This window comes from Poromitra crassiceps (genome assembly GCF_964638095.1).
Source record: "Poromitra crassiceps genome assembly, chromosome: 10".
Taxonomy (NCBI): domain Eukaryota; kingdom Metazoa; phylum Chordata; class Actinopteri; order Beryciformes; family Melamphaidae; genus Poromitra; species Poromitra crassiceps.
Window position 1 is genome coordinate 6,528,728 of NC_139631.1, and position 13,977 is coordinate 6,542,704.

The 13,977-nt window shown below is 41.7% G+C and overlaps 2 protein-coding genes and 1 pseudogene across 3 annotated transcripts in view; all 3 read left to right on the forward strand.

The window, feature by feature from the left end:
• The first annotated feature begins 3,450 nt into the window (after positions 1–3,450).
• LOC310783640 (E3 ubiquitin-protein ligase TRIM21-like) lies at positions 3,451–6,346 on the forward strand. Its single transcript, XM_083644547.1, has 2 exons — positions 3,451–3,529; positions 3,803–6,346. The coding sequence occupies exons 1-2, from the start codon at positions 3,484–3,486 to the stop codon at positions 5,443–5,445; spliced, it is 1,689 nt and encodes a 562-aa protein (XP_083500673.1). The 5' UTR covers positions 3,451–3,483; the 3' UTR covers positions 5,446–6,346.
• Positions 6,347–9,560: 3,214 nt separating this feature from the next.
• Positions 9,561–11,946, forward strand: LOC310783641 (E3 ubiquitin-protein ligase TRIM21-like; the record flags this gene model as incomplete). Its single annotated transcript, XM_083644548.1, has 1 exon — positions 9,561–11,946. The coding sequence occupies one exon, from the start codon at positions 9,561–9,563 to the stop codon at positions 11,190–11,192; it is 1,632 nt and encodes a 543-aa protein (XP_083500674.1). The 3' UTR covers positions 11,193–11,946.
• A 1,040-nt stretch (positions 11,947–12,986) lies between these two features.
• LOC310783806 (E3 ubiquitin-protein ligase TRIM21-like) overlaps positions 12,987–13,977 on the forward strand; it is a 5,120-nt pseudogene continuing 4,129 nt past the window's right edge. Inside the window, exon 1 of the transcript in view lies at positions 12,987–13,008. The product of the transcript in view is annotated as an E3 ubiquitin-protein ligase TRIM21-like (transcript). The remainder of the gene's footprint in view (positions 13,009–13,977) is intronic.

The window sequence follows — 13,977 nt, forward strand, 5'->3', positions numbered from 1 at the left end:
GCTAACGTTTAGTTTGTTCCTACATGAAGCTGCTCATAACAAGGTCTGTGGATTATCTTGAGTAACCGAGCCATTATTTCTGGAAAGAGACATTGCTGTTGAGATTTTCAAATGTATGTTTTTGCCATTTTGAGCCCCACAAGCCGAGTGCCATCCAGTTCCATTGTATTGGAGAGAAGGCAGGCATCACTAGGGCCGATAACTCCAAAACTCAGGCAACTAACACAAAACGATGTAGATGGATAAATAGCACTACATAAGAAGAAAAATATGTACTTTGTATTTTAGGGTGAGCTGTTCCTTTAACAAAGAGTTACCCTGTAGCCTACTTACAAAAGGTAGTTTGTAGGCTGTATTCTAAAGCGTTACCAAAAATGAACATCATGTGCGAGCTGCTCGGTTAAAGGTGGGGGCCATGACTCCTTTGAGTTGACATAAGCAGAATCAGTTACTGAACCCACATCCACGCCCACACATCTGGGGTGTGCCGCCCACATCCACGCCCACACATCTGGGTGTGCCGCCTTTCTGCAACAACAAGCACATCCTCCAGAGGTTCTTTGTTTTTTAGAGCTGCTGCAGGAAAGCCATCTGTTTTGTTTTAACTGACACATAATTCACTTCCATTGTACATTTTAAATGATCGGAGTTAGAATTCTAAAGCCTTTATTGTTATTGTAGCCTACATGATACAATGAAATAAAGTTTACAAAGGAGAAAAAACGATTGAGTTGTTCAAGTATATAGTTGTTCAGTGTATATTAATAAATAAAATAAGCAGAACAAATGTCACCATACAAGACATTTTATTAGTCATGTTTAACAGCTGGTGCAGGCAGGCAGGAGATCCTGATTGAACTCAGTGGTAACAGTAACAGCAGATGAAGCAGACTATCTGTAGTGAGGTGTCGCCCCCTGCTGCCTGCAGTCCGCAACTACAGCCTAGTGCAAAATCAGCTGGGTGGAAGACTGAGAACCAAACTACATAATTGAGATTTAGTCTGGGCGTCACGTGGACGCTTACTCTAGCCTGGTCTTCATCCACAGGCTATAGGCAGGAGTGGCGAGTTTTTTATAAAAATTAGGCTATATATTTTTTCAAATTATAAGAGCCAATTAATATTATTGCCACATATAACACAACAGCCCGTCTGGGCAAAGTAAGTCTGTTCAGATAGCCTACATTCGGGTTTAAAAGTGACAGGTGACAAATCCATGGATGAATGTGTGTTAAACAAAAAGGCCAGTCAAATGTCAGAGGAAATATATTATATAGTATACTATTCTACTTCATAAATAACTAATAGGCCTATCATGCACCACCTGATCCAACTTCTTCACCACGTGTGCTAAAAGTCACGCCCCCTATGAACCAAGGGATTTCATCCACCATTCTTTTTTCCATAGACATAACATTTGATACAAAGATAATAAAAAACCCGTTTAGCCTATTTCTAAGTTTTGGTCCGAGTGAAATGTTGTATTGTATTGTCTCTCCTGATTCTAAATATAGCCGAATCGTTTGGTTTGACTCTGGTTTGACCATGCCTAACCCGGAAAGGGGTGTGACTTTGGCTCTCTATAAGAGGCGGGGCAACACTGTTAGAAACTGCTGTGTTTCAACGTCACATTGCTGAAGTGAAACTAGAAGTATTGTAGAAGATTCGTAACCGTATGCTAACTCAGAGCAACAACACTTCAAATAAATCTAAGTTCACCAGGCCGTTGTCAACAATACAGCGGAGTCTTACGTACACAGGTGAGTACAGAAGATAATATTAGTGTTTAAACAGAGCAGTGACAAAAGAGCTGTATCCAGGTGGGATGTTTCCACTCGTGTAGTGGTGCCTGGAGAAGTGTTATTTATAAGCGCCATACAGCAGATAAACACCATGTGTTACACAGTGACATGTAAGACTACTCTTGTATATTTAGTTCACCCACAAATGGGACAGTAATAGCCTAATTATTTGCACATTGTCACTTAACTTTTACGGCTTGACTTCAGGAAGTAGCCTAAGCATCATAGCGTGTTTGTCATTTCAGATAAACCACATGGCTCTCTGACATAGCTCCTTATCACAGGATGTCATTAGGAGATGAGCATCACTCTCATGGCTTCAACAACATGAACAAAACCAGGAAGTCACTATTTTAGCTTGATTAATTTGTGCACATTGAGTCAGATGAACTCTGCTGGTCTGTCTCCTCTAATCTGTAACACCTGCCTCCATTTGGCTCTCTGTTAAACAGATCAGTGCATGTCTTCAGAAGTTACAGGACTGATGGCTGTCTATAGGAGACTTTTTAAATGACAGTTTAACTCAAAGATATGATAGGCTGCACCACTGCAAATTATTTAGCCAACGCTAATATTTAGTTATAGCCTAGTAAACACAGTAGCTAAATATGATTCCTTCACTCCCCCTGCCCTGCTAGGTGGCACTAGTTACACTGCTATATAGGCTATAGACCAAATCACCGTGACGTCACCATGTAAACAAATTTACTTCCGGGTACCACTTGGGGAAGGCGGCAGGTTTAAATGTGCGTGTTGTCAAATAAATGCTGTCAAACCCTCTCGTTGTTTTCGGCCGACTACTTTCAATTTAATTGGTTAAACGGTTGGTAAACATGCTTGTCCGACGTATCTAGCCTTTCTTCTGTGTTTGTTTTATGTAGTGTTAGCTAGCTAATAACATTTGTTTGTCTGTCAAACTCGCTGTTTTGCAGACTCATTAACGTAGAAGAGCCTGGTGACGCGAGGTTACGTTAACGTTACAAACAGAGCTACTGACGCCACGTTAATTTAATTTAGCGTCAAGTCTACTCTGGTCTGGTCCAACAGGTAAATTAGCTAGTCTGGTCGTTAGTGAAAGTGTTGTTATGAATGATATTAAACAACAACACAACACGGACGAACCATTTTTGTCTTCTTTGTCTGTTTTTGTCTTCAACACGTCAGTTTGTGCCGTCCACCGCCATTATAATGTGTGGACCTCAGGGCTACCCGGAAGTAAATGTAAACATCCCGCTGATTTGGTCTATAGAGGGGATTTGGAAGTGGGTATCATAGATATATATAAAGGCTAGATGGCTTAAGGCGGAGTCAGCAGCGTCGTTGAACGGCCGTCATCTTGCTACAGTGCCTTTCTGGTACGTTCTATGGTAGCTGGTGACCTGCACAGACAAAAATACTCATAACCCGCTGAAATCTTGACGGATTTACAAACGGTTTGGTTTATTACAAGCATATTCCGTTCCCGAGATAGACCAAAAAAAAACAACAACACTAAAAACACTATTTTTTTGATGAGCTCCAAATTACACCAAAATTAAACCGAAGCATCTATGCCATGAGAGGGATTCAGGCACAAAGTTTCATGCAGTTTCATCCATTTCCCTAGGAGTTATGATCATATGATGTTGCCATACTAACCCAACAACAGATGCTCATAACTCCTAGTAGCTCCCTGTAGCAAGATGGCCGCCATGCGACGACGTCGCTCTCCATTGGCCGGCAGCGCGGGTAAGCTATCTAGCCTTTATATATATCTATGGTGGGTATACTCAATGCTGACTGAAAAACACCCTGCACTGCTGCTACTGGATGTTTCCTTGTTTTCATTTTGCACTACTTGTCAAATCAAGTTTCCAGTGAATTGCAATTTAACCACATAACTCAAAAAATGAGTTGATAATATTACAATAATATAACTTTGATATTGGCTAAAATGAGCATTCAAGAATTGTGTTACAGTATTGTTATTTCACACTTTCACTTTCGGTCTCTGTGTCTTAGATATGTCTGCTGCCAGCTGTCTCCTCTCTGAAGAGCAGTTCCTCTGCTCCATCTGTCTGGATGTGTTCACTGATCCAGTCTCCACACCATGTGGACACAACTTCTGCAAGAACTGCATCACACAACACTGGGATGTTAGTGTTCAGTGCCAGTGCCCCATGTGTAAAGAGGTTTTCAACACAAGACCTGAGCTGCGGGTCAATACTTTCATATCTGAGATGGCTGCTCAGTTCAAAAAGTCAGCTCAGATTAAAGCCAGCAGCTGCCCAGACCAACCATGTGCCAAACCAGGAGAAGTTCCCTGTGATTTCTGCACTGGGCCCAAACTGAAGGCCCTGAAGTCCTGCCTGGTGTGTCTGGTCTCCTACTGTGAGACTCACCTGGAGCCTCATCAGAGAATCAAAAGCATGAAAACACATAAGCTGATCGATCCTGTGGAGAACCTGGAAGAGAGGATGTGTAAAGAGCATGAGAAACCACTGGAGCTGTTCTGCAAGACTGACCAGATGTGTGTGTGTGTGCTCTGCACTGTTTTAGACCACAGGTCACATCATATTGTTCCTCTGAAAGAAGAATATGATGGAAAGAAAGCTGAGCTGGGGAAGACAGAGGCTGAAATTCAGCAGATGGTCCAGGAGAGACGACTGAAGATTCAGGAGATCAAACAGTCAGTGGAGCTCAGCAAGGAAGATGCAGACAGAGAGATAGCAGGTAGTGTGCAGGTCTTCACTGCTCTGATGCAGTCTGCGCAGAGAGGCCAGGCTGAGCTTATAGAGATGATTGAAGAGAAGCAGAAAACAACAGAGAAACAGGCTGAAGGCTTCATCAAAGAGCTGGAACAGGAGATCTCTGATCTGATGAAGAGAAGCGCTGAGGTGGAGCAGCTCACACACTCGGAAGACCACCTACACCTCCTCCAGAGCTTCCCATCCCTCAACACTCCTCCACACACCAAGGACTGGACAGAGGTCAGTGTCCATTGCTCAACATATCAGGGGACTGTGAGGAGAGCTGTGGAGAAGCTCAGGAAGGAGATGGAGAAGCTGTGTGATGATGTTGAGCTGAAGAGTGAGCTGACGAGGGTCCAGCAGTATGCAGTGGATGTGACTCTGGATCCTGAGACAGCACACGCCGAGCTCATCCTGTCTGATGATGGGAAACAAGTAAATCATGGTGATGTATGGAAGAATCTCCCAGACAACCCAGAGAGATTTACTCCTTGTGTCTTTGTCTTAGGAAAGCAGAGCTTCTCTTCAGGAAGGTTTTACTATGAGGTTCAGGTTCAAGGACAGACTGTGTGGGATTTAGGAGTGGCCAGAGGGTCGATCAACAGGAAGGGAGACATCACACTGACCCCCCAGAATGGCTTCTGGACTATAGGTTTGGATGGAAATGAGTACACAGCTGCTGCTGGCCCTCCTGTCCTCCTCTCTCTGAAGATGAAGCCTCAGAAGGTGGGGGTGTTTGTGGATTATAAGAGAGGTCTGGTCTCCTTTCATGACGTAGACGCTGCAGCTCTTATCTACTCCTTCACTGGCTGCACCTTCACTGAGAAACTCTACCCATTCTTCAGTCCCTGTCTTAATGAGGATGGTAAAAACTCCACCCCTCTGATCATCTCTCCTGTCAATCACACAGATTAGACAAATCATTGGTTTTTCTCAGAGGATTCACTGTCATTTAAAATCATTTTACATACGTTCACTTGCTGGTTTTCTAATGCTGCCTTTTATAAAACAACAGAAAAACTACTCAACAGACTTGTTTCAGCACATTTGAAGATTACTTTGTTTTTTCAACGGAAACTCGGTCAGTGTAAAAAAAAATCCCAGTAACTATTAATGTATCTTGTCTATTTACCTTTCTTCTTCTTGGCAAATGATTTAGTTTTATCATGAAAACAGTTAAAGAAACATTAAACTCTGGACTGTGGTTATTATATGCTGTATTTTTCTTTATATCCTGTTTTTCTGTATGGTATTAATTTCAGCAAACACAGTGTAGCACTGTCACCTCACAGCAAGAAGGTCCTGGGTTCGATTCCCGCCTGGGACACTGGGTGCTCAGAGTGTGTCCCTATTCCCAAGTCCTCAGTGCCTACTGCCCAGGTGGGCTTCCTCAGTGCCTACTGCCCAGGTGGGCTATCTCATCAAAAGGGATTTTTTTGTAATAATTTGTGTGGAGTTTGCATGTTCTCCCTGTGCTCCCCTGGGGTTTCCTCCAGATAAGAAAAAAAAATGCAATATACAGGGGACATTATAATTTTATTATTGTAATCACTTTTGCATGTGTGTAGTTAAACTACCAATTTTCTAGCTTCTTTGTCACATGTCCAGGTGATGGTGACTACTGTCATACTGTAGCAGTGTACATATACTGAGCATCTTAAAGCTTTACAATTAACCTACTAAAGAGCATTTTATGGAAAAAGAGGGATTCTGTATCGAGGGTTTTCACAGGATTGTGTTGCTAGGGAACAGTTTGAAACCTAGCTTCTTTCCTGTTAGCTACTACATTAGCAAACACTGTAACAGGAAGTAAGCTAAGGGCAATTTACAATATTTATGTTGTTAAAACTGTCTATAAAGAAATTACTGAAATAAATAAAATCTAATGAAAAGTGCTTGTATGGTACATGACTGTTATTTTCCTGCATACAGTAGGCTGTTTATCAACTATTGCTAAAAATGGCTAGCCTGGCCATAACCCTGGCTGGTTTACCCACAGAATGTGGTCAACTCGGGTGTGATGTCATGTCACTCAACTGGGATATCCCTAGTTCCCAATACAAAAGGAATGACCCTTATGATCAGATGCAAACCCAAAAACCTCCATCTCCACAATGTGTGTTGTGTGGTCAGTTTTGTGTGGTCAGTGTTGTGTGGTCAGTGTGATATTGACAATAATCAGAATCAGCTTTAATGGCCAAGTAAAAGGAATTTGACTCTGGTTTGCGTTGCTCTCAAAGTACTTTTACACACAGAAAAAGGTCTGCTTAAAGTTAAAACAAGGCATGCGTACATTTAAACATTTACAACATTTAGCATTTACTATATACAATAAGTGTGGTGTAAAGTCTATTTTAAATGTTTATATGAAAGAATATATGTACAGAATATGTATAAGTAAACCATAGACAAAGGCTTATATTATATTTCCAGATATTGCAGATTATTTACTGTTCAATGTGAAGGAGGCTTTGAGTCAGCCATCATAATGATCACCAATAGGAAACCTATACTTATAATACCTATAGGAAACTTCAATAATGGTTTGTGATAGCACTTCCAAATCATTGCTTGAAATGATTTCTAATTTTCTGTCTTGAAGCTATAGAGGTAGTGGGATAGTCTATTCAATTTAACATGACTTCTGATGCAATATATCGCCTCTTTAAAGTTTTCCTACGAGCACCAGTTTTGAGATGTACAAGTGCAGATTTGCAGCATTAACTGATGTTGCACTGTAGCAACATTGTGATCCAAGATGCTAAAGATAGTGAAGCATTGTGAGGACTGATGCTAGACATCTCTAGTGTTGGAGTACTCCAGAGCGACCAAGACCACATTTTGATGGTCTCGTCTCTGACTCAAGTCAAGTCAAGTCAAATTTATTTATATAGCACCTTTCATACACAAAGGCAATTCAAGGTGCTTTACAAAAAAAAAATTGAAAAAACAAGCAGCAAAGCAATGCATATATAAAAAAACACAGCCGACAGTTTTAGTTAGAATATATACTCAAATTAACAAACATGAAACATTATTTCTGTTTCACTCACCCTCCCTCGGTCTTGGTCTTGACTCGGTCTCAGACAAACTGGACTCTGGATTTTATTTCAAGATCAGTCAAGACAACAAGGCCCATTCTGAGCCAGGAAAAACCCTGTTTTCCATTGTGTGAAATTATTTTCTACTGCAGACCAACAGGTTTACATTTCAAATACATGTGTTTCTTTCTTTCTTTCTCTCTCTCTCTCTCTCTCTCTCTCTCTCTCTCTCTCTCTCTCTCTCTCTCTCTCTCTCTCTCTCTCTCTCTCTCTCTCTCTCTCTCTCTCTCTCTCTCTCTCTCTCTCTCTCTCTCTATCTTTCTCTCTCTATCTCTCTCTCTCTCTCTCTCTCTCTCTCTCTCTCTCTCTCTCTCTCTCTCTCTCTCTCTCTCTCTCTCTAACCACTGACAGTTTGGAGGAGTCATAATTTAGCAGCAGTAAGGTGTTTTTAGGTCTGTGATATGATGGAATTGCAGCAGATCAAAGTATTGCCTTCTTTCATTTCTTTCATTGTTAGCAGAGCAATGGTGTAAACTAAAGGCTAAGCCATAACATTAGAGTCATATTTGGTCACTTGCCTGTAATGAGCTGTCTCCACCATCAGTGGCCGTCTCAAGAGAGCCAAAGTCACGCCCCCTACGAACCAAGGGATTTCATCCACCATTCTTTTTTCCATAGACATAACATTTGATACAAAGATAATAAATAAAAAAAAACGTTTAGCCTATTTCTAAGTTTTGGTCCGAGTGAAATGTTGTATTGTATTGTCTCTCCTGATTCTAAATATAGCTGAATCGTTTGGTTTGACCATGCCTAACCCGGAAAGGGGTGTGACTTTGGCTCTCTATAAGAGGCGGGGCAACACTGTTAGAAACTGCTGTGTTTCAACGTCACATTGCTGAAGTGAAACTAGAAGTATTGTAGATTCGTAACCGTATGCTAACTCAGAGCAACAAACACTGCAAATAAATCTAAAGTTCACCAGGCCGTTCAAACAATACAGCGGAGTCTTACGTACACAGGTGAGTACAGCAGATAATATTAGTGTTTAAACAGAGCAGTGACAAAAGAGCTGTATCCAGGTGGGATGTTTCCACTCGTGTAGTGGTGCCTGGAGAAGTGTTATTTATAAGCGCCATACAGCAGATAAACACCATGTGTTACACAGTGACATGTAATACTACTCTTGTATATTTAGTTCACCCACAAATGGGACAGTAATAGTCTAATTATTTGCACATTGTCACTTAACTTTTACGGCTTGACTTCAGGAAGTAGCCTAAGCATCATAGCGTGTTTGTCATTTCAGATAAACCACATGGCTCTCTGACATAGCTCCTTATCACAGGATGTCATTAGGAGATGAGCATCACTCTCATGGCTTCAACAACATGAACAAAACCAGGAAGTCACTATTTTAGCTTGATTAATTTGTGCACATTGAGTCAGATGAACTCTGCTGGTCTGTCTCCTCTAATCTGTAACACCTGCCTCCATTTGGCTCTCTGTTAAACAGATCAGTGCATGTCTTCAGAAGTTACAGGACTGATGGCTGTCTATAGGAGACTTTTTAAATGACAGTTTAACTCAAAGATATGATAGGCTGCACCACTGCAAATTATTTAGCCAACGCTAATATTTAGTTATAGCCTAGTAAACAACAGATACAGTAGCTAAATATTATTCCTTCACTCCCCCTGCCCTGCTAGGTGGCACTAGTTACACTACTATATAGGCTATAGAGGGGATTTGGAAGTGGGCATACTCAATGCTGACTGAAAAACACCCTGCACTGCTGCTACTGGATGTTTTCATTTTGCACTACTTGTCAAATAAAGTTTCCAGTGAATTGCAATTTAACCACATAACTCAAAATGACTTGATAATATTACAATAATATAACTTAGATATTGGCTAAAATGAACATTCAAGAATTGTGTTACAGTATTGTTATTTCACACTTTCACTTTGGGTCTCTGTGTCTTAGATATGTCTGCTGCCAGCTGTCTCCTCTCTGAAGAGCAGTTCCTGTGCTCCATCTGTCTGGATGTGTTCACTGATCCAGTCTCCACACCATGTGGACACAACTTCTGCAAAAACTGCATCACACAACACTGGGATGTTAGTGTCCAGTGCCAGTGTCCCATGTGTAAAGAGGTTTTCAACACAAGACCTCAGCTGCGGGTCAATACTTTCATATCTGAGATGGCTGCTCAGTTCAAAAAGTCAGCTCAGATGAAAGCCAGCAGCTGCCCAGACCAACCATGTGCCAAACCAGGAGAAGTTCCCTGTGATTTCTGCACTGCACCCAAACTGAAAGCCCTGAAGTCCTGCCTGGTGTGTCTGGCCTCCTACTGTGAGACTCACCTGGAGCCTCATCAGAGAATCACAGGCCTGAAAACACATAAGCTGATCGATCCTGTGGAGAACATGGAAGAGAGGATGTGTAAAGAGCATGAGAAACCACTGGAGCTGTTCTGCAAGACTGACCAGATGTGTGTGTGTGTGCTCTGCACTGTTTTAGGCCACAGGTCACATCAAATTGTTCCTCTGAAAGAAGAATATGATGGAAAGAAAGCTGAGCTGGGGAAGACAGAGGCTGACATTCAGCAGATGGTCCAGGAGAGACGACTGAAGATTCAAGAGATCAAACACTCAGTGGAGCTCAGCAAGGAAGATGCAGACAGAGAGATAGCAGACAGTGTGCAGGTCTTCACTGCTCTGATGCAGTCTGCGCAGAGAGGCCAGGCTGAGCTCATTGAGACGATTGAAGAGAAGCAGAAAACAACAGAGAAGCAGGCTGAAGGCTTCATCAAAGAGCTGGAACAGGAGATCTCTGAGCTGATGAAGAGAAGCGCTGACGTGGAGCAGCTCACACACACAGAAGACCACCTCCACCTCCTCCAGAGCTTCCCATCCCTGAATGCTCCTTCACACACCAAGGACTGGACAGAGGTCAGTGTCCATTGCTCATCATATGAGGGGACTGTGAGGAGAGCTGTGGAGAAGCTCAGGAAGGAGATGGAGAAGCTGTGTGATGATGTTGCGCTGATGAGGGTCCAGCAGTATGCAGTGGTTGTGACTCTGGATCCTGATACAGCACACGCCAGGCTCATCCTGTCTGATGATGGGAAACAAGTAAATCATGGTGATGTATGGAAGAATCTCCCAGACAACCCAGAGAGATTTGCTTCTTGTCCTTGTGTCTTAGGAAAGCAGAGCTTCTCTTCAGGAAGGTCTTACTATGAGGTTCAGGTTAAAGGGAAGACTGTGTGGGATTTAGGAGTGACCAGAGGGTCGATCAACAGGAAAGGAGACATCAAACTGGCCCCAGAGAATGGCTTCTGGTCTATATGGTTGAGGAATGGAAATAAGTACAAAGCTGGTGCTGGCCCTGCTGTCCTCCTCTCTCTGAAGATGAAGCCTCAGAAGGTGGGGGTGTTTGTGGATTATAAGAAGGGTCTGGTCTCCTTTCATGACGTAGATGCTGCAGCTCTTATCTACTCCTTCACTGGCTGCACCTTCACTGAGAATCTCTACCCATACTTCAGTCCCGGTCTTAATGATGGTGGTAAAAACTCCACCCCTCTGATCATCTCTCCTGTCAATCACACAGATTAGACAAATCATTTGTTTTTCTCAGAGAGGATTCACTGTCATTTAACATAGCAAGTTTACACTTATGTTCAGTTGAAGGTTTTCTAATGTTTACTTTGATAAAACAACAGAAAAACTACTCAACAGACTTGTTTCAGCACATTTGAAGATTACTTTGTTTTTTCAACGGAAACTCGGTCATGTAAAAAAAAATCCCAGTAACTATTAATGTATCTTGTCTTATTTACCTTTGTTCTTCTTAGCAAATGATTTAGTTTTATCATGAAAAAAGTGAAAGAAACATTAAACTCTGGACTGTGGTTAATATATGCTGTATTTTTCTTTATATCCTGTTTTTCTGTATGGTAATAATTTCAGCAAACACAGTGTAGCACTGTCGCCTCACAGCAAGAAGGTCCTGGGTTTGATTCCCGCCTGGGACACTGTGGGTGCTCAGAGTGTGTCCCTATTCCCATGTCCTCAGTGCCTACTGCCCAGGTGGGCTATCTCGTCAAAAGGGATTTTTTTTTGTAATAATTGTGTTGAGTTTGCATGTTCTCCCTGTGCTCCCCTGGGGTTTCCTCCAGATAAGAAAAAAATGCAATATACAGGGGTCATTATAATTGTATTATTGAAATCACTTTTGCATGAGTGTAGTTAAACTACCAATTTTCTAGCTTCTTTGTAACATGTCCAGGTGATGGTGACTACTGTCATACTGTAGCAGTGTACATATACTGAGCATCTTAAAGCTTTACAATTAACCTACTAAAGAGCATTTGATGGAAAAAGAGAGATTCTGTATCGAGGGTTTTCACTGAATTGTGTTGCTAGGGAACAGTTTGAAACCTAGCTTCTTTCCTGTTAGCTACTACATTAGCAAACACTGTAACAGGAAGCTAGGAGCAATTTAGAATATTAATGTTGTCAAGTTAAAACTGTCTATAAAGAAATTACTGAAATAAATAAAATCTAATGAAAAGTGCTTGTATGGTACATGACTCTTATTTTCCTGCATACAGTAGGCTGTTTATCAACTATTGCCAACAATGGCTAGCTGGCCATAACCCTGGCTGGTTTACCCACGGAATGTGGTCAACTCGGGTGTGATGTCATGTCACTCCACTGAGATATCCCTAGTTCCCTATACAAAAGGGATGACCCTTATGATCAGATGCAAACCCAAAAACCTCCATCTCCACAATGTGTGTTGTGTGGTCAGTGTGAAATTGACAATAATCAGAATCAGCTTTATTGGCCAAGTAAAAGGAATTTGACTCTGGTTTGCGTTGCTCTCAAAGTACTTTTACACACAGAAAAAGGTCTGCTTAAAGTTAAAACAAGGCACGCGTACATTTAAACATTTACAACATTTAGCATTTACTATATACATAAGTGTGGTGTAAAGTCTATTTTAAATGTTTATATGAAAGAATAATATACAGAATATGTATAAGTAAACCATAGACAAAGGCTTATATTATATTTCCAGATATTGCAGATTATTTACTGTTCAATGTGAAGGAGGCTTTGAGGTCAGCCATCATAATGATCACCAATAGGAAACCTATACTTATAATACCTATAGGAAACTTCATAATGGTTTGTGATAGCACTTCCAAATCATTGCTTGAAATGATTTCTATTTTTCTGTCTTGAAGCTATAGAGGTAGTGGCATAGTCTATTCAATTTAACATGACTTCTGATGCAATATATCGCCTCTTTAAAAGTTTTCCTACGAGCACCAGTTTTGAGATGTACAAGTGCAGATTTGCAGCACTAACTGATGTTGCCCTGTAGCAACATTGTGATCCAAGATGATAAAGATAGTGAGCATTGGTGAGGACTGATGCTAGACATCTCTAGTGTTGAGTACTCCAGACGGACCAAGACCACATTTTGATGTCTCGTCTCTGACTCACCCTCCCTCGGTCTTGGTCTTGACTCGGTCTCAGACAAACTGGACTCTGGATTTGATTTCAAGATCAGTCAAGACCACAAGGCCCATTCTGAGCCAGGAAAAAACCCTGTTTTCCATTGTGTGAAATTATTTTCTACTGCAGACCAACAGGTTTACATTTCAAATACATGTTTTCTCTTGCTCTCTCTCTCTCTCTCTCTCTCTCCTCTCGTCTCTCTCTCTCTCTCTCTCTTCTCTCTCTCTCTCTCTCTCTCTCTCTCTATCTCTCTCTCTCTCTCTCTCTCTCTCTCTCTCTCTCTCTATCTCTCTCTCTCTCTCTCTCTCTCTCTCTCTCTCTCTCTCTCTCTATTCTCTCTCTCTCTCTCTCTATCTCTCTCTCTCTCTCTCTCTCTCTCTCTCTATCTCTCTCATCTCTCTCTCTCTCTCTCTCTCTCTATCTCTCTCTATCTCTCTCTCTCTATCTCTCTCTCTCTTCTCTCTCTCTCTCTCTCTATCTCTCTCTCTCTCTCTCTCTCTCTCTCTCTCTCTCTATCTCTCTCTCTCTCTCTCTCTCTCTCTCTCTCTCTCTCTATCTCTCTCTCTCTCTCTCTATCTCTCTCTCTCTCTCTCTCTCTCTTCTCTATCTTTCTCTCTCTCTCTCTCTCTCTCTCCTCTCTCTCTCTCTCTCTCTCTCTCTCTCTCTCCTTCGCTCTCTCTCTCTCTCTCTCTCTCTCTCTCTCTCTCTCTCTCTAACCACTGACAGTTTGGAGGAGTCATAATTTAGCAGCAGTAAGGTGTTTTAGGTCTGTGATATGATGGATTGCAGCAGATCAAAGTATTGCCTTCTTTCATTCTTTCATTGTTAGCAGAGCAATGGTGTAAACTAAGGCTAAGCCATAACATTAGAG

Excerpts from the sequence above, each read along its gene's own strand:
- LOC310783640 (XM_083644547.1), top strand. The coding sequence starts at position 3,484 with ATGGCCGCCATGCGACGACGTCGCTCTCCATTGGCCGGCAGCGCGG. Across the intron at positions 3,530-3,802 it reads TCCATTGGCCGGCAGCGCGG|ATATGTCTGCTGCCAGCTGT; the intron begins GTAAGCTATCTA and ends TCTGTGTCTTAG.